The 21127-nt window shown below is 47.1% G+C and overlaps 1 protein-coding gene across 1 annotated transcript in view; it reads left to right on the top strand.

Moving 5' to 3' along the window:
- Nucleotides 1-10352, top strand: part of LOC311240470 (neurabin-2-like) — a 74440-nt gene extending 64088 nt beyond the window's left edge. Inside the window, exons 10-13 of the mRNA XM_084329050.1 lie at nt 5704-5835; nt 6354-6451; nt 7434-7530; nt 7844-10352. Of these exons, the coding sequence (XP_084185176.1) occupies nt 5704-5835; nt 6354-6451; nt 7434-7530; nt 7844-7897 (381 nt within the window). The 3' untranslated portion in view covers nt 7898-10352. The remainder of the gene's footprint in view (nt 1-5703; nt 5836-6353; nt 6452-7433; nt 7531-7843) is intronic.
- Nucleotides 10353-21127: the final 10775 nt, after the last annotated feature.

Genomic DNA, 21127 nt, shown 5'->3' with positions numbered 1-21127 from the left:
CCTCTCGGCTGCCACACACCGAAGAGCAGACTCCACGCTCTGGTTCATCCTCTCCGTCTGCCCGTTTGTCTGGGGATGGTAGCCGGAGGAGAGACTGACCGTTGCCCCCAATCCCTTGCAGAAAGCCCGCCAAACCTGGGAGGTGAACTGGGGCCCCCGGTCAGAGACGATGTCCTGGGGGAAACCGTGAAGGCGGAACACGTGGTGCGTCAGGAGGTCCGCCGTCTCGGCTGCTGAGGGAAGCTTGGAGAGGGCCACGAGGTGGACCCCCTTGCTGAATCGATCCACCACGGTCAGAAGGCAGGTGTTCCCCTGGGAGGAGGGTAGTCCAGTGACGAAGTCGAGCGCCACATGTGACCACGGACGGCTTGGAACGGGAAGTGGCTGCAAGAGCCCGGAGGGTGCCTGGTGAGAGGCCTTGCTGCGGGCACAGACCGCGCAGGCCAATACGAACTCCTTGACGTCGTTTCGCATGGTGGGCCACCAGAAACGACGAGCCAGGAAGGAGAACGTGCGATGGACGCCTGGGTGGCAGGCGAACCGGCTGGTATGGCCCCACAGCAGTACCTGGGACCGGACAGAGTCAGGGACGAAGAGACGGCTCCTAGGGACGTTGCTTGGAGCACGTTGGAAGCGTAGGGCACGCCTCACCACACCCTCGATGCCCAAGGTGATGGCTCCAACCACTCGGGCCTCCGGGATGATGGGAGATGGGTCCTCAGAGGGTGGAGCCCCCTTGGAGTGCATCCGGGACAGGGAGTCGGCCTTCGTGTTGCGGGAACCGGGGCGGAAGGTCAGCGAGAAGTCGAACCGACTGAGGAAACTGGCCCATCTCGCCTGCCGACCGTTGAGGCGCCTGGAAGCGCGGATGAACGTAAGGTTCTTGTGGTCCGTCCAGATGGTAAAAGGCTCCTCGGCACCCTCTAGCCAATGACGCCACTCCTCCAGAGCCGCCACGACCGCCAGTAGCTCCCGATTGCCGGTGTCGTAGTTCCTCTCGGCGGGGAGGAAGCGACGCGAGTAGAAGGCGCAAGGATGTACCTTCTGGTCGGAAGGAGAACGCTGGGATAGGACAGCGCCCAGGCCAGAATCCGAGGCGTCCACCTCCACGATGAACTGTCTCTTGGGGTCAGGGTGGAGCAGGATAGGAGCGGAAGTGAACCTTCTCTTGAGGGAGCGGAACGCAGCGCATGCCGCTGGGGACCAGTCGAACGGCAGAGCGGGGGAGGTCAGCTTGGTAAGAGGCTCCGCCACTTGGCTGTAGTTCCGGATGAACCTTCGGTAGAAGTTTGCGAACCCGAGGAAACTCTGTAGCTCCTTCCGAGTGGTGGGTTCCGGCCAATCCTCCACTGCCTGGATCTTGCGAGGATCCGCTCGGGTCAAGCCCTTCTCCACGATGAAGCCCAGGTAGTCGACGGAGTTGGAGTGGAAACGGCACTTCTCCGCCTTGACGAAGAGCCGATTGTGGAGGAGGCGCTCCAGCACCCGGCGGACATGCAGGATGTGTTCCTCGAGGGTCCTGGAAAAGATAAGAATGTCGTCCAGGTACACCACCACGAACACCTCCAGCATGTCACGGAGGACATCGTTCATGAGTGCCTGGAATACCGCCGGGGCGTTGGTGAGACCGAACGGCATCACAAGGTACTCATAGTGGCCCCTGGGGGTCTTGAAGGCGGTCTTCCATTCATCGCCCTCACGGATACGGACAAGATGATAGGCACTTCGGAGATCCAGCTTGGTGAAGAACGAGGCCTGGGTCAGTGGCTCGAAGGTGGAGCTCATGAGAGGTAGGGGGTATTTGTTCTTGATGGTGATCTCGTTGAGCTGACGATAGTCGATGCAGGGTCGCAGGTCCCCATCCTTCTTTCCAACAAAGAAGAACCCGGCTGCCACCGGGGAGGAGGAAGGCCGAATGAGTCCTGCTTCCAATGACTCAGAGATGTAGAGATCCATCGCCTTCTTCTCCGGGGCAGTCAGACTGTAGAGGCGGCTGCCGGGAAGGGGAGCCCCTTGGCGGAGGTTGATGGCGCAGTCATAGGGGCGGTGAGGTGGAAGGGACTGAGCCCTGGTCTTACTGAATACCTCCATGAGGTCGTGGTACTCGGGAGGAACGGACGAGGGATCCGGGGGCAACTCACCAGCCGGTCTCCGGGGCGGGGGACAAGACGCCGCCTGTAGACAGCGGGCGTGACAGGAGGAGCTCCAGCCCCTGATGGTACCGGAGGCCCAGGCGATGTGGGGCTCGTGCAGCGCGAGCCAGGGCCTACCCAGGACCACCGGGACAAGGGGGGATTGGGTAATGAGGAACTGGATCCTCTCTACGTGGTTCCCAGCAATGGTCAGCAAGACTGGGCCGGTCCGTTGAGAGATGTCGGCCAGGCGGTGTTGGTCCAACGAAAAGATCTCCAAGGGCCTCACAAGGGCCTCAAGAGGTATGTTGGCTTGGGTGGCAAACTCGAAGTCGAGGAAGTTCTCGTCTGCCCCAGAGTCGATGAGGGCCTCCACCGTGGCACGTTGGTCCCCCCAGGCCAGGGTGACGCTCAACAGATGGTCAGGTGGTGCGCGGCGCTGGGAATGGGAAAAACGGCTCACCAGGATCTCCCGGGGTCTTGGTGAGCCCGATCTTTTGGCCGGGTAGGGCAGTCGGCGATACGGTGTCCCGCACCTCCGCAGTAGAGGCAGAGACCGGACCTGAGCCTTGCCTGACGCTCCGCCTGGCTCAGATGAGAGCGTCCCAGCTGCATGGGTTCCTCCTCGCGCACCGGACGGGGAAGCCTGTTACCCACTGTAGTGTTGGGGACGGGGCGTCCAGGAGTCCGGGGTGCTTCAGGAGGTGACAGTCGGGCCCTCTCGCGCCTTCTCTCCAGGAGGCGTCCGTCAATACGGATGACAAGGCTAAACAGCTCCTCGAGGGAGTCGGGCACCTCCCTGGTAGCGAGCTGGTCCCGGACTGCGTCACTGAGCCCCCTTATGAAGGTTAGGCGAAGAGCAGGTTCGTTCCATCCGCTCTCCACCGCCGCCAGTCGAAACTCCATGACATAGTCCGTCACCCTGCTGCTCCCTTGCCGGAAGGTCCCCAACCGGGCTCCAGGGTCCAGGCCTCGGGCTGGATGGTGGAACACTCTGCGGAGCTCCGCCACGAAGTCTGGGTAGGAGAACAAAAAATCTGCTTCCATTGCCCAGGAGGATGTGACCCACTGGGCAGCATGGCCTGAAAGTAGGTTGGTTATATAAGCCACTCGGGACCCATGAGCTGAAAAACGGCTTGGCTGATGACGGAAAACCAACTCACATTGCATGATGAATGTGGCACACTCCTCGGGATTACCGTCAAACAGCCGTGGGACGGAGAGAAGGGGTTCCCGAGGTGCGAGATCTGCTGGGGCTGCGGGGAAAGTTCCTGGAGGGTGTGAGAGATGAAAAGTATTAACGGCGTCGCCCAGCGAGTTAAGCTGGGCGAGAATCTCGGACTGTTGTCCCGCCATAGCGGCCATTGAACCCTGCATAGGCAGGACCTGGTCCCTGAGGTTCTGCACCGCAGCCGCAGCCCGCTCTAGTTGGAGACCGTGATCCCTGGTCAACTCGACTTGAAATGCAAGTGCGGTTCTGACCCCCTCTGTGTCGGCTGGGGTCGTCATGGTTGGTTCGTAATGTTATGGTTTGACACCGACCCCAAACGCAACGACACAAGAGAGTTGGATTCAGAGTTGCCAAATACAAGGGCTTGTTTATTTGGTGACTAGAATAAGTGAAACAGGGAAAGCAGGTCAACAAGAAACAGGTACAATGAACAAGGGGCAAAGTTCTGCTGCTCTGCAGCTTCTCCCGGAAGGGTAGTCTTGGGAAGCAGGAGCAGACCTCTGTACCGCTCTGCAGACTCTCACGGCGGACCTCTCAGATGTTGTGCAAGACCGAGAGAGGGAGAGAGGGAACGGGTCAGTGACAGAGCAGACTTGAAAACGAGCTGGAGGACAGGGTGTTATATTCTTCGTGTTAAACAACACAGTGATGAGCAATATTCCAAAAACAGCCCAAGTGAATATCTTCATGTAAACACACAGTGAGCAAAAATCCAAACACCGTCCAATTGTGAAATACTATCTTCGTGTAAATACACAGTGAGCAAAAATCCAACACAGTCCAAATGTGAAATACTATCTTCGTGTAAATACACAGTGAGCAAAAATCCAACACAGTCCAAATGTGAAACAATATCTTCGTGTAAATACACAGTGAGCAAAATCCAAACACAGTCCAAATGTGAAATAATATCTTCGTGTAAATACACAGTGGGAGGTGGAAGATCCCAAAATATTACTCCATAAAGGAAAGAGCAAAAACGTTAATGGCTGGGTGAGTGACTGTCTGACAAAAAGGTGGTAGACTTCAGTGTAAAGGTTACACACGAAAATCGGAATTAGGTCAAGACAGTCAGTCTAGAAAAACTCACCCAGACGAGCTGCGTAAAGGAACAGGAACAACAGTGGAGGCGAGCGCGCGCCACGGAGCAGGTATCCAAGCGGAGGCTTCTAGGAAAGCGGAGGCTTCTAGGAATTCCTGGAGAATAGCACAGTGAAACAGCAGCAACGGGGAAAAACATCCAGCGACAAATCAAGACGAACCAACAACTTAGAGTGGGGAAAACGGGGTATAAATAATGAGGGATCGATTGATTGAAAGGCAGTGACAGCTGGGGAATGTGATTGAAAAGCGTGGGGAAGTGAGGGAACCAATCAGCGACGTCTCAGATGACGTCAGCGGGGAGAAACGTGTGAACGAGGGAATTGAAATACTTGACAGAAAAAATGAATGAAAACAAAGCGAGGGTGGTTAAAGGAACAGAACGAGTGAGAAGGCAAGGACAGAAACCTCACAAATATCCTGTTTAAACATAGTACAAGATCCTGTTTAAACATAGTACAATATCCTGTTTAAACATAGTACAAGATCCTGTTTAAACATAGTACAAGATCCTGTTTAAACATACTACAATATACTGTTTAAACATAGTACAATATACTGTTTAAACATAGTACAAGATCCTGTTTAAACATAGTACAATATCCTGTTTAAACATAGTACAAGATCCTGTTTAAACATAGTACAAGATCCTGTTTAAACATAGTACAATATACTGTTTAAACATAGTACAAGATCCTGTTTAAACATAGTACAATATCCTGTTTAAACATAGTACAAGATCCTGTTTAAACATAGTACAATATCCTGTTTAAACATAGTACAATATCCTGTTTAAACATAGTACAAGATCCTGTTTAAACATAGTACAAGATCCTGTTTAAACATAGTACAATATCCTGTTTAAACATAGTACAATATCCTGTTTAAACATAGTACAAGATCCTGTTTAAACATAGTACAAGATCCTGTTTAAACATAGTACAAGATCCTGTTTAAACATAGTACAAGATCCTGTTTAAACATAGTACAATATCCTGTTTAAACATAGTACAAGATCCTGTTTAAACATAGTACAAGATCATGTTTAAACATAGTACAAGATCCTGTTTAAACATAGTACAATATCCTGTTTAAACATAGTAATAATAATAATCTTCATTTATATAGCACCTTTCATACACGGAGTGCAGCTCAAAGTGCTCTCTCTCTCTCTCTCTCTCTCTCATCTCTCTCTCTCTCTCTCTCTCTCTCTCTCTCTCTCTTTCTGTCTCTCCTTAGCTGGCCCATGCAGAGCAGGATAAGCTGCGTTGGCGTATGGAGCGCGCTCAGTTGGAGCAGAATGTCCGGGAGAACAAGGAGAGGATGGAGAAGCTGGAGGGCTACTGGATGGAAGCCCAGTCTCTCTGTCAGGTAGTACTATAATATATATATATATATATATATATATATATATATATATAATACAATACTTGTAATATTGATCTAATACCCAGTCTTTATATCAGGTAGTCTATATTTATGTACAGGCACTTTACTATATAAAATCAGAATCACAGTTAGGTACACAATACATCAGATACAGTGACACCATTCAAATATAAATGAAACTATAGGTTGAGGCAGACAGTGAAGGTACACAGTGAACCTATTTACTTGTTTTCACCTACAATTTCCACACATACTGTAATACACACACATATTATTTTATATGTTTATAAGATGAGCCAAGGCCAATGAGTCTCAGGTTTACATTTTTTTTAAATTAATTTGATCATTTATCTTTTAGTAAACATTGAAAACGGGTCCCACAGACCTGAACACCACACAAGAGTTAAACAGAATTATATACATTACAAATCCTGTGGAGCGTCATGGTGGTCAGGTACGTAAGGTCACGTGTCGTCCTCTGTGTCCTCTGTGTCCTCCAGGCGGTGGACGAACACCTGAAGGAGACGCAGGCTCAGTACCAAACTCTGGAGAGGAAATACAGCAAGGCCAAAAGACTCATTAAGGACTACCAACAGAAGTACGTCTGGCAAACTCCACTGGTTGAATAACTGCCCTTTGACCCAATCAAGAGCATTATTTTTTTATTAATGTTTGGCTCCATTGGTAGTGCTGCTGGCTGCCTTTCATTATTGTTTAGCACAGGACTTGTGGTTCAGAGCTTGAGGTTTCAGCCAAGGAAAGAGGAGAGTAAAGTCCTTGCTAGCGTGAATGATGCCTCCTGTCACAAGACCTCAACCACCCAACTGTGGACTGTGTCTCATGTGTCTCATGGCCCGGACCAGCAGGCTCCCCCCAGGCAGTGAGGCTCATGAACAAATAACCTAACGGCCTGCTGCCTGTCTGTCCACTACTCACTCACTGTACCGAGTCAGAATACTGTGATTATTGTATTGCAATTACAGTTTAACTAAGTAGTATCCTGTAATAACACTATGGTACTAAGTAGTATCCTGTCCTGTAATAACACTATGGTACTAAGTAGTATCATGTACTGTAATAACACTATGGTACATCCAGAGAATAAAACAGACCGACCGTAGGGGGTAGGTGCGCAGCGACCAGGAAGGGGATTGGGAATTGGCATAACGACTAACATTAGGATGGGAGAAAAACTGAGGAAAAAGGAGGGGGGAAAAGATAAAAAAAAAAAAAAAAAAAAAAGTAGATGTTATGAGGCCCTGTCTACATTGGGTTTGTTTTTACTAACTTGAATGTACTTGCAGTGTGCACTTTGCAGCTGTATTATCTCTAGGAAATACAAATATCAGATCAGGACTCAATATTAAATGACTCCGATCAGGACCTTTAGACTTTCTTTAAAAAAAATTATTCTGAATTGAGATTGTTACACCCTTACTAAGTAGTTCAGATTTTCAGGTTTTAACACTCTCTCTCTCTCTCTCTCTCTCTCTCTCTCTCTCTCTCTCTCTCTCTCTCTCTCTCTCTCTCTCTCTCTCTCATTTCTTGCTTGTATGTGTGTGTGTGTGTGTGTGTTCCAGGGAGATAGAGTATTTAAAGAAGGAAACAGCTCAGCGCAGAGTCAAGGAGGACACTGAAGCCTGTCATAAAGAGGAGACTGATACCCTGCAAGATAAGGTCTGTCTGTCGTGTCTGTCTGTCTGTCTGTCTGTCTGTCTGTCTGTCTGTCTGTCTGTCTGTCTGTCTGTCTGTCTGTCTGTCTGTCTGTCTGTCTGTCTGTCTGTGTGTGTGTTTATCTGTCTGTCTGTCTGTCTGTCTGTCTGTCTGTCTGTCTGTCTGTCTGTCTGTCTCTCTGTCTGTCTGTCTGTCTGTCTGTCTGTCTGTGTGTTTATCTGTCTGTCTGTCTGCATGTCTATCTGTCAATATGATTATTTATTTCAGTAGTATGATAATTACTAATAAAATGGTAATATTATTTAATACTCCACAGATCACAGACCTGGAGACCAAGGTTGACGCTCTGAAAACCGCTGAACCCTCCTAGACCTACGCACTTCCTACTTCCTGTCTGGGACAGGAAGGGGAGGGGCTATGCCTTTACACTGACCGGGTGCCATCTTTTATCCAATCCACCATTCACCCCGTGGACGGGTAGAAACGAGAGAATGAGAAAAGAAGGATAAAGAATGAAAACTTTTAAGGGCAGAGAAAGAGAGGAGGAAGAAGGGAGGGGGTAGGGGGATACACAGATGAAGAAACCCAAACACAACAATGTTCCTAAATCACCTCTTCCATTGGCTTAGAGCTCCGCCAGTCAGTTAGTCGATCCCAGAACGCACCCTTCTTCATTACCCAGAATCCTCTTTGTTTATCTGCCTGACAACCAACATAGGCTGCTTCAACTACTCCAACTACTGCATTCCTACTGCTAGAAGATGCTATGCCGTCTTGTTGTGCAGTTAGCACAACGAGGCTAACTGCACTGCACTCTCCTCAGTGTCGACAGCTTCACCTCATCCTGCTTCACAGCTGCTTTCCTGGGCTAATTGGGGAAACATTCATGTATTCATGGAGTCATTGCTTCATAAACTGGATCCTGGAGCAGACTGGACCGGATTAGACTGGATTGGATTCTTTTTTTCTTAACAAGCGAGCTGAGACTAAGTGCTTCTGCTGTATGGAATGATCGTATAAACTTGTTATTCGAAACGCAAAAAAACTGCTAAAGGAAACGGCAGCCTAACTGACGTCGGTGACTCGATGAACGTAACAGAACAAAATGGCCGCTTAGTTTCTGGTGGCGCCTCAACAATCGCTAGCGAACAAAATGCCTGACTCCAAATCCAACCCCCTACCCCACCCCCACCTTTGCTTCTCTTTCTAGATGGTGATGGAAAAAAGTTATGTCCTGAAATAGAAATGGGACTTTTTGTTTGTCAGTTTGTACATATTCTTTACATGTATTTAAAAGTGTCCAGGACCAAGCGTAAGTACCAAGCGAGGAGGGGATGAATCCAAGAAGTTTTACCTAAGTGGGTTGTAGAATGGGTCAGTATGGGTCAGAATGGGCATTGGGCTAGTCCAGAAACGGTCTGTACGTCTCTTTTTCTTTCTTCTTCTATTTAGCTAAATGGCGAACAGGGTGTGAATTATCCAGTTTGTGTCCATCTGTCTGCCACGAGACAGATGGATTTGTTTACATTTACACCACTATATCCCATGTTATTTGGGATAGTCCAGTATTCTATTTCTGACTTGGTGCATGTAAACCTCACACCCCCGCTTAACAGTAACCCTGATACAGTCTTATCCTGGTTCTGAAACCCAGAGAAGATGGCGTTATTCCCCCATGCAGGACGGCCATGCTGTGTGTTTACTTACTGTACAGCGCTCAGGTTACATGGTAATACTCAGACTATTCCGTGTATTCATATATACTGGGATAATGGTGTGTGTAGAATGTGTATTTAACACATTATCCGCAAAAACACCCTAAAGGGTAAGTTGAGGATTTTGGACACTTATCCCCATGTCCTACTTACAGACGATGTTGTCGAAGTGTAAGAGTCCTTTCTCACCACAATCCATGCTGTTTTTCATACTGGACACCCACAGCTCCTCTTTAGTTACCCACAAAACTAATGTGAAGTGAATGGGGCCGGTGTAAAAGAAAAATAAATGTACGATAATACTTAAAGGTGCTATAGATAACATTCAGCCACTAGATGTCGGACTAAAGCACCGGCATGTCATCTATCCAATCAGGTGCATTCCGCGTGGGGGAAATGGGAAGTAGGGAGGGGATACATGCACGCAACATGTAAACAACAACATTCATTTTGGACCCGTCAACATTTTTAATCAATGTTTTTGTGGGAGGAAAAGTAATGCTTTTCACGCACCTATGAAGAACAACATGGATTGTGCTGAGAAAGGACTCTTTACCAATCGACAACATCATTGCCAAGTGAGAAATAGGGCTAGGGGTCCAACATTTAGAATGTACCCTTTAACCCGGGATGAGAGCCAGTAACCAGAATACATTGTTGATGTAAATGTACTCTTGAGTGTCTCAACTGGGTGTTCAGACTACGGGCTACAAAGCGGTTATGCGCGGCTACAGCTACACTTGTTGTCACAGAGTCGTCCTTGGAGTGTCCTTTGAGCGCCGTGGTCGCTAATCAGTATGCTTGTTATGAGATTACTAGTAGAACAGAAATCCTACTAAATGTTATGAGATTGCAACCGTAAAATATTCTCCAAAAACGTGAATTATGTTTAACAATAACTAAGATTAAATCTAACCTGATCTTTGTGATGAAATTATTTCAGTCAAATAATGTTATAGCTTACACACGTGGAGTTCTAACAATGATAGCGACCTGCTCGGTGTAATGATATTTGAATGTAGTTTTAGTTGAAACATGATTTTCTCTCTTGTGATTCGTTAACACCTCGTGGCGTCATTGGAGCGGGAGAAGCTCAACTTCAATCGGAACATTGCGTGACGGACGCGTGTCTCTGCTGCGTGACGTGTGTCTCTGCTGCGTGATGCGTGTCTCTGCTGCGTGACGTGTGTCTCTGCTGCGTGACGCGTGTCTCTGCTGCGTGACGCGTGTCTCTGCTGCGTGACGCGTGTCTCTGCTGCGTGACGCGTGTCTCTGCTGCGTGACGCGTGTCTCTGCTGCGTGACGCGTGTCTCTGCTGCGTGACGTGTGTCTCTGCTGCGTGACGCGTGTCTCTGCTGCGTGACGCGTGTCTCTGCTGTGTGACGTGTGTCTCTGCTGCGTGACGCGTGTCTCTGCTGCGTGACGTGTCTCTGCTGCGTGGCGCGTGTCTCTGCTGCGTGACGCGTGTCTCTGCTGCGTGACGCGTGTCTCTGCTGCGTGACGCGTGTCTCTGCTGCGTGACGCGTGTCTCTGCTGCGTGGCGCGTGTCTCTGCTGCGTGGCGCGTGTCTCTGCTGCGTGACGCGTGTCTCTGCTGCGTGACGCGTGTCTGCTGCGTGACGTGTCTCTGCTGCGTGACGCGTGTCTCTGCTGCGTGGCGCGTGTCTCTGCTGCGTGACGCGTGTCTCTGCTGCGTGACGGACGTGTGTCTCTGCAGCTTCATGTCGCCGACTTCCATTGAAAATGAATGATGTCCTGTAGCTCTGTAGCTCGTAGTGTGAACACCGTCAGGAGCAGGGCAGCAGGGTCAGTATTATAATGGACTGCTGTGTTCAGTTGACAAGCGGCGCCAGGCGCGGCCAAAACACAGTGTGTTTTAAAAGCTTTTCAGACACTTGGGGAAAAGTGCTTGATTTTACTCCACAGGCACTAGAGAAACAGAAGCAACGCTTTGCTGAATCTGCTATTTTTTTCCTTTATTTTCCGGCTTCCGCTTTTCAAATTGGCCTGCAGGGCAAAATTGTATTTGTATTACAAAATAGTACAGCGGCCGATCATGTGTTGTTTTTAACCTGTATTTACCCAGAGCTGTTTGACTCCGCAGGTAGAGGCTCTTTTCTTTTTTTTCCAATTTTTTATCTTTTAGTCACATACACACACACACACACAGTTCCAACAGTACAACCGCAGTCTGGCACTGTTGGCCACTGAGCAAATCCACTGGTCAGTGCCTTGCTCAAGGGCACTTCAGTGTTAGTTGTTAAAGGAGGGAGAGAATCTTCCCCCACCCAGATCCCATCCAGTTCTGAGATTCAAACCAGCCACCTTCCGGGTCACAGGCCCACGACCTTCTCTAACAACCCCACCCACCCTGAAGGCGTCGGTTACTAAGTAAACCAAGCGCTCCTCTTGTGGTTTACTCTGTGACGTATTCTGACCAGGTCTGATAGTCGCTGGCTTGTTTCTCAGACTGTTAAGCCCCAAACCACCAATGACTGGTGTCATGCCTTAAGGCGTGTAATCTCGTTTGCTTGCTTGTCTGATGTTCAGGAAAGCTGCCCATATTTGGGTGTGGGTGGGTGAGCATGGCGACAGGAAGCACACTGCCCAGACTGTGGGTGGGTGAGCATGGAGACAGGAAGCACACTGCCCAGACCATAGATATATATATAAACACTAGATGGCTCAAGGCGGAGTCTCCCGCTTAGTTCACCGGCGGCCATCTTGCTTGAGTGGACTACTGCTGGTAGTGATGATGATGATGACTGGTGATGATCTGCACAAACAAAAATACTCGTAACTCGCTGAAATCTTGACGGATTTACAAACGGTTTGGTTTATTACAAACGTTATTAACGTGGCTATGATTCTTGCTTGGAAGAATCTTTTTTTCTTTTTTTTATATGAAAGTCCATTATAAGTATGCAGTATGATAACTACTTCTCTGACGTTTTTAACAAACCAAACGGTTGAAAGTTGAGCACGCTATGGTTATTTCAATAGTACATGCACCATAGACATGCATGTTATGAGTGGGCGTGCTCCACCCACGCAAGATGGCCGCCATGTGGCAACGTTGGTCTCCGTTGGCCAGCAGCGCGGGTGAGTCATCTAGTGATATATATCTATGGCCCAGACTGCTAGCTTGTCACCAAGACCGTCCTCAACGACCAGGGGTGCGTTGCTCATGGGACGGGGTTGCACGCCGATCAACCGGCTCTGTGAGCAGAAGCACGCGCACGCACATGCACGGATGTGCGCGCGCGTGCACACAGGAATGTGCTGCACTCGACTGATGCACCAACTCGCCAAGTACCCACCTGGCTACTTTGCATAACAATAGCTCAGGTCGCCAGGTGTGTTCAAATACGTTCTCCGATACATTCACGCAAAACTTGCGTTACATTCCATTCCTAGAGGCAATTAGGCATTGTCTTTAGTCTGTGCGCACGCGAGGGAACATTTATGCGCAAGCGCGGGAGCGCGCGTGCACATGGCGTCATTAAAACACAGTGCAACCAGCTTTGAAATCACCAACCCCTGTCAACCCCTGTCAACGACCCTGAGCAGTCTGGACAGTGTGGTTTTACCATCGGACAGACAAACAGAAAGAGCATATAATTGCTTATAAGAGGACAACTTTATGAATGGGAGAATGCGATCTCTTAAAGATTCAGTACAATGAAATGCGTGTTTTTCAATCTTGTTGCATTTTTCTAACAGAAGGTATGTAGATGTAAAATTACCCAAAATGTTTGAACTGTTGATGTTGTGAAGATGACGACTAAAGCCCTTTGATCTCTATCCCCCTGGATATCAACAGAATCAAACCATGTCAGATATCCAGTCTTCCTTGGAGATACTACATAATATACACAGTTTACCGTGATTGGCCTATCAGTCAATCCCACTATGTCTGATTGGCCCATGAGTCAATCCCACTGTCTGATTGGCCCATCAGTTACTCCCACTGTCTGATTGGCCCATCAGTCACATCTAGAAATCAAGCATCTACAGTATAATGTCTAGTGAAAAGAAGGCCACGCCCCCTAAGCCTACTGAGAGTTGGCTGTGCTCAGACCTAAAACAAAACCGAAGCTGAAAAGATTATACTCATGACATTGACATTCCACAATAAGCAATTTATGAATTAAAACATCATTGTACTGGATCTTTAACACCAGTTACAGTATGTTCTCTGCTTAGTGTTATTAATCCTTACAGTATCACTGACTGTATTAACCCTTTCAGGTGCACTGTCTCACGTGGACATTCTAATGATGATGTAACCATGGCTACAGGCCATTGAAAGCTTTGGATTCTTACAATTCCAAAATGGAATTGTGAGAGAACATTCCTAAAAAAAAAAAAAAAAAAACATTCACCTGAAAGGGTTGACGGTTGACTCTGGTAAGTTCTTTGACCTGAGAACAGATACCTGATTAAATCTTAACCAATTATGTGAACCAGATATGGTGTATTTTTCTCTCTAAAGTCTCTCTGGTTAACCCTTTGAGGTGTGAGGTATTTCCAGATGTTTCCTCGGAATTCTGTCTTCGCAAACAGCCATTGTTACATCATCGTTAGAGTGCTCACCATTCTAATCCCACCTGTGTGATTGTTTACCTGTATGTACATCCAATGTGATCATCTGCTGCTGTTTTTACAGTCTGGTTTCATGCCATGTGGTCAGTTTGAACATCCATTCCAACAGTGTGAGGTTGATATAATCATGTATGAACAAACAAGTGTTTTAAACAACATTCCCTTCACTACTACAGTATGTCTCTTCAAAACCAACAGTAGGATTATACTGTACGCCCAGTGAACCAACAGTATGGTTATACTGTATACTCTGAACCAACAGTAGGGTTATACTGTATGCTCAGTGAACCAACAGTATGGTTATACTGTATACTCTGAACCAACAGTAGGGTTATACTGTACGCTCAGTGAACCAACAGTAGGGTTATACTGTATACTCTGAACCAACAGTAGGATTACACTGTACGCCCAGTGAACCAACAGTAGGCCAGTAGGGTTATACTGTAATCCAGGGAACCAATACTGACGCCCAGTGAACCAACAGTAGTTATTGTGTACGCCCGTCGCCCAGTGAACCAACAGTAGAGTTATACTGTACGCCCAGTGAACCAACAGTAGAGTTATACTGTACGCCCAGTGAACCAACAGTAGAGTTATACTGTACGCCCAGTGAACCAACAGTAGTTATACTGTATGCCCAGTGAACCAACAGTAGAGTTATACTGTACGCCCAGTGAACCAACAGTAGAGTTATACTGTACGCCCAGTGAACCAACAGTACCGTTATTCATGAATTAATTAATTAAATCTTTATTTAAATAAAAAATATTGAGGGGCCGCTCTCATTTTCAATGTTGTTGAATATTTACATTGACATAATCATCATCAATACATTTGACAAAGTACAAAGAAGAGAAAAATACAAATAAATAAATAAAACCACAAACAATAGACACCATAGGGTCCAGAGGTCCATTCCAATAATGGAACTATTTTTCAGGTTAGGCCTAGTGGGTTCAATAATCAGTTGAGACAGGTTAAGTTTACCACTGGGCCTGAGTAGGCTGTGGTTGTTTTTTGGTTTTGTTAATTCGGGAGTATTTTGTGGAGGAAGCAACTAAGACTTCATGTTATCCATATCCCTTCATTGTGTGTTAAGTGTGTCTTATCGACCAGTTGACAGCAATGCACTAGCTGTGCTTAGTCTGCCAGAAATCCATTAGAAGAACACTGTAGGTTTTCCAGAGTCCGTCTGTATGGTAGTTGTAGTATGTCTGTCATGTCAACCACCAACTACACTACTACACACGCTGCACGGTCACAGTTTGTTGTAGTTGCCATCCCTGGCCACAGGGTGGCAGCAGAGCCACAGAGCTGTGCTATTGAAATGAGCAACAAATAAAAAAGCAATGCTTTTTTTGAGCAACAAATACATTTCCAGCAAGAAAGCAGCATTGTGGATGGCATTACACAATATTATATATGTATATACTTGGCAACAATGTAGGTCCAAGTAGCAAATAGTTCCAGACTAAGGCCTTGTCCATACGATCAAATACTTTGAAGGATACAACCGAAATCGTCTTCGTCTTGACATGGCCTAAATGTCCCAATTTGACCAATAAATACTCCCCATTCAGTCTGAGTGACCGATGAGAGCGGCTGGTGACGAATCAGACACGTGTGGCTTAGTACTGAGCCATTAAGGTTGTTCTGTTGGGGCAGCTATAGCACCATGCATTGTTTTTAAGACAGCGCATTTGATTGTCTCAGTTTGGAGGGAGCATCGGAGGGCTGAAGAGCCACACACCCCCTTCATCAGTTTGACTCACTTGGTATACAGCCTTTTCCCCTCATTGTCATGGTAAATGGACTGCATTTATATAGCGTTTTTATCCAAAGCACTTTCCAACATATGCCTCCCATTCACTCACACACTCACACACCTGACAGCGGAGGCGTTCATGCAAGGTGCCAACCTGCTCATTAGGAGCAGTTAGGGGTTAAGGGTCTTGCTCAAGGACACTTCGACACACTGCCCGGGAGGAGCAGGAATCGAACCAAGAACCTCCGGATTACCAGACGACTGCTCTACCTCCCGAGCCACTGTCGCGAGGTTATGTGAGGTAGGAACAACAACAGAAAACTATTTTCTATTTGGGTGAACATAAACAAAGAGCGAGCTGTTTACAGGAAAACATTGGAATGGATACTTTTAAAGGTTTAAAATACATCTGGAGGGGATCTTTAATTAAGAACCTCATTCCTGGTCCTCAGACTTGAGAATAAATCTCAAGAACAGTATGAACAGTAAAATATTCAGGATGACTTTTTCCAATATTGATCATGCCATCACAACCATCTGCTTAGATGTGATGTGCAATACAGTGTACCAGTACAACTACAGTCTTGACACTGTTGACCACTAGGAGCTGCCCAGTACAACTACAGTCTTGACACTGTTGTCCACTAGGAGCTGCCCAGTACAACCACAGTCTGACACTATTGTCCACTAGGAGCTGCCCAGTAAAACTACAGTCTTGACACTGTTGACCACTAGGAGCTGCCCAGTACAACCACAGTCTTGACACTGTTGTCCACTAGGAGCTGCCCAGTACAACCACAGTCTTGACACTGTTGTCCACTAGGAGCTGCCCAGTACAACCACAGTCTGACACTGTTGTCCACTAGGAGCTGCCCAGTACAACTACAGTCTGACACTGTTGTCCACTAGGAGCTGCCCAGTACAACCACAGTCTGACACTGTTGTCCACTAGGAGCTGCCCAGTACAACCACAGTCTGACACTGTTGTCCACTAGGAGCTGCCCAGTACAACCACAGTCTGACACTGTTGTCCACTAGGAGCTGCCCAGTACAACTACAGTCTGACACTGTTGTCCACTAGGAGCTGCCCAGTACAACTACAGTCTGACACTGTTGTCCACTAGGAGCTGCCCAGTACAACTACAGTCTGACACTGTTGTCCACTAGGAGCTGCCCAGTACAACTACAGTCTGACACTGTTGTCCACTAGGAGCTGCCCAGTATAGAATAGAATAGAAATACTTTATTCATCCCAAGGGAAATGTGGCACTACAGATCGCTCACAGTAAACATTAAACATTTAGGTAGTCAAAAAGTCACGAATAAAAATAGAAATAAGACTACGAATAACATACGGTCCGGGATATACATTTTTCATGTTATGTATTCTAATGTAAAATATACAGTAAGTGTACAGTCAAAAGTGTGGAATTGTACAGTGTCGATCTAAGAGTAAAGTAAAAGTCATTTGATAGTACTGTCACCCTGTGCTCAGTGATGCAGTGAGGCACAGTGATAGAGTCTGATGGCTGTCAGAATGAAGGACTTCCTGTGAATTAATGAAAACTTTATTTAACAGATTGCAGAATGGGTACAATACAGTATGGCTCAATACACACAATTGTTAATGGGATGCAGACCTGAGAAAGACGTTTGTCTTGTTTCCATCAGGGTCCCCCATTTTCAATTCATATATGTGCCGTTCAGTGTTACATCTTGGGAGTCTTAGTCTAACACTGGACGTGCTCCTTCTGTCAGCCAAGTCACTGTTGTCCACTAGGAGCTGCCCACACGGTCTGTGGTTCAACAACGTGTAGGCTGGTAAAGATATGCCTCCTAAAATGTCTAAACGGAAGTACAGGCTACAGGCTTTCTGGTTTTGACAAAACAATTATAGAAACGTGTGAAGTGCACAATATTTCCTTGTTTAAGCCACTGCAACGGCTTCCCCTGAAGAATTTACTACATGACCGGGACGTTCTAGCTTGTTTGCCGACAGGATTCAGGAAAAGTTTGGTCCGTTCGGAGGCAGCTTCCAGGGGAAGTACATACACCGGAAATTCTACCCCACAGACACTTTCGGCAGTAGTTCTTTACCAGGCTTTATCTCACGGAGATAAAACTGGGAACGAGGTTAAATAACGTGTATCTCGCCATCAACGCTGGAGACGCTGGGTTCGAGTCCAGCTCTCGGCGTTGCTATCAGCTTGGCTGGTCGTTCATACTAACACAATTGGCAGTGTTAGGGGTGGGAAAGCTGATGGGTGGGTCCTGGGCGTTGTGGACAGCGACCCCTACAGTTCGGTCGGGGCGCCTGCACAGCGAGGGTAGGATCTGGAGGGAGGTAGTGTGACCTTCCACCGTATGTATATTTTCTCTCCCCACCATATGTATATTTCTCTCCCACCCACCCACCCCCTCCTAATGTACAGTCCCCTCCCCATCATATGTATATACTCTGTCAGGATCTATGGGTAACAGTACTGTATATTTGCATATCGTATATGTCACAAATGTAACAGTACTAAATACCTGTATGTCATATATATTTTGAGCAACGTCAGAAGGATCCGCCCCTTCCTGACAAAAGAAGCCACCCAACTCCTCGTCCAATCAACAGTCATCTCCCGCCTCGACTACTGCAACGCACTGCTCGCTGGCCTCCCGGCCACTGCCACTAAGCCTTTTCAACTCATTCAGAACGCAGCGGCCCGCCTGATCTCAAACCTACCGAAGTCGGCCCATGTCACCCCACTTCTTAGGGACCTGCACTGGCTCCCCATTGCTGCACGAATCCACTTCAAGGCCCTCGACCTGGCATACCGTGCGGCAAAGGGAACCGCTCCCGCCTACCTCCGGTCAATGGTCTCTAACTACACACCCACAAGACCCTTACGCTCTGCATCTTCTGGCCGCCTCAGACCTACTCCTATCCAAGCTCCGGGAGGGTCATCAAAGAGAAGTCGCCTATTCTCAGTCCTTGCCCCACAATGGTGGAATGAACTACCCACCCCAGTTAGGACAGCCGAAACCCGTCCAATCTTTCGCTGTCGACTAAAGACGCACTTCTTCAACCATTATCTGAATTAAAAAAATATATATAATCTAACCCTAACTAACCTTACTGTCATGCACTTGTCCTAATAAACTAACCTACACTGTAGCACTCAACACTTTATGAACATTGTTACTCAGCTGATAGAGTTGTGCCCTTCCTGATGACTTGTCATACAGAACTTGTAAGTCGCTTTGGATAAAAGCGTCAGCTAAATGACTAAATGTAAATGTATGTCCCTATCCCATAAATGTCATGTATGTTGTGTATGTCATAAATGTCACTATGAATTGAAAATGGGGGACCCTGATGTAAACAAGACAAACGTCTTTCTCTGGTCTGCAATCCCTTAACAATTGTGTGTATTGAGCCGTACTGTATTGTACCCATTCTGCAATCTGTTAAATAAAGTTTTCATTCATTCATTCACCAGAGATCCTAACAGAAACTATATACATTCCAGGGGGAGGAAACTGTACATTAGGAGGGGGTTGGGTGGGTTACCATGGAAACAAGTAAAGATTAAATTGCATTAGGTACACACAGTCTTGTACGGTGTGCAGGGCCGTAGCCAGGGTTTAGAAATTAGGGAGGTCCATTTATTTTTTTGGCCCAGACCGGCCCACCATAATCGGTCGGACACCACCCACCAGTACACCATCCTTGCGGTTCCCTTAAATATGCGTACCTACTGTACTATTCCCCCAAACCACTACAAAGCTGGGTAGTAAGTGCCATGGACAAGTGGACCAGTGTACTCACTCGCTCTTGGCTGAATCTTGTTTTGGGTGGTGATGTAAAAACACCTGCATCATAGCAGGCTCAGGATGGGCAAAGTAGTCTATAGCCTGTTCATCCCTGTCTCTCTCCTCCACAACCTGGCTTGACAGACATAAGGAGAGAGAGAGATGATTACAATTAACTGGTACATTCAGGTCCAAATTGTTGGAATTCCCTGACAAAGATGTGCAAAAAGCTGTGCAATTTAAGCAATACCATACTGGTAATGAGCAAATAGTTGTTCATTACCTCTCAGTCATGTACCAGCCAGCCCCCTCTCAGTCATGTACCAGCCCCCTCTCAGTCATGTACCAGCCAGCCCCCTCTCAGTCATGTACCAGCCTCCTCTCAGTCATGTATACCAGCCCTCTCTCAATCATGTTTACCAGCCCCCTCTCAGTCATGTACCAGCCCCCTCTCAGTCATGTATACCAGCCCCCTCTCAGTCATGTACCAGCCCCCCTCTCAGGCATGTACCAGCCCCCTCTCAGTCATGTACCAGCCCCCCTCTCAGTCATGTACCAGCCCCCTCTCAGTCATGTATCACAGCCCCCTCTCAGTCATGTACCAGCCCCCCTCTGTCATGTACCAGCCCCCTCTCAATCATCTAGAAATTGAAATGAAGGTAAGAGTAGGTGAGAAGCAAATAACAAACAAGGATTCTGTAGTATATCTAGGCTGCATACTGGACAAACATCTTACAGGAGAGGCCATGGCTAAAAAAGCCCACACTAAAATCTGCCAGAAAACTAAATTCCTAGCTAGACAAGGGAAACTACTGGACCAGGCAACACTTAAAATGCTAGCGGGCGCATTAGTACAAAGTCACTTTGACTATGCTGCCACCTCCTGGTTTAGTGGCACTCCACAGGTCCTGAAAAACAAACTTCAGACAGCTCAAAACAAATTAATGAGAGTAGTCCTTAAACTACCTCCACGCACTCACCTAGGGCCAACTTTATTTAGGCAACTAAACTGGCTTCCGGTCAATAAAAGGGTAATTCACATCAAATTAGGTCTCACACACAAGATAGTTCAAAAATAAAATACAGGTCCGAAATATCTATCGAATTATTTTAATCGATTCCGTGACAATCATTCATACTCCACTAGAAGGAGCAGTACGGATTTTATTCTGCCAAAATGTAACTCCCTAATGGGCACAAATACTTTTTTATATTCTGCAGCACTGGAGTGGAAGTGTTGCAGTGCTGGTATCACTCGGTATCACTCGGTGATACCTCACTCACTGAGGCTGAAGTACGCGCAATCGCTTTTACATGGCATTATCCAACCGGACTCCCGGAGAAGCATGCAGCGTTTGACCTACTGTCAATTTGCCACTGCACCACTGGTCAACAAGCTTCCAGTGGCCCTGAAAAACATCGAAGAGGGGGGAAGTTTTAGGCGTGCCACAAAGAAATGGCTAGCCAGTGAAGTATAGAATAGCCACGTCTAGGAAGGAGAGGGTAGGGAGTGTTTTTGTATGGGGTTGCTATTATGTTTTATTATGATGCTCTGTTTTTTATTATGATGATCTATGTTTTATTATGATGCTCTATGTTTTATTATGATGCTCTGTTTTAGTATGTTTTATTATGATGTTTTATGATGTCTGTCCATGTCCAAAATCAGGGACCATGATGGAAATAAGTGCTTGCACTTTCTCATGTTTTTATCC

Source organism: Notolepis coatsorum (genome assembly GCF_963971535.1).
Source record: "Notolepis coatsorum genome assembly, chromosome: 14".
Classification (NCBI taxonomy): domain Eukaryota; kingdom Metazoa; phylum Chordata; class Actinopteri; order Aulopiformes; family Paralepididae; genus Notolepis; species Notolepis coatsorum.
The sequence above is the reverse complement of the archived record's forward strand: the minus strand, read 5'-3'. Positions and strand labels throughout refer to the sequence as shown.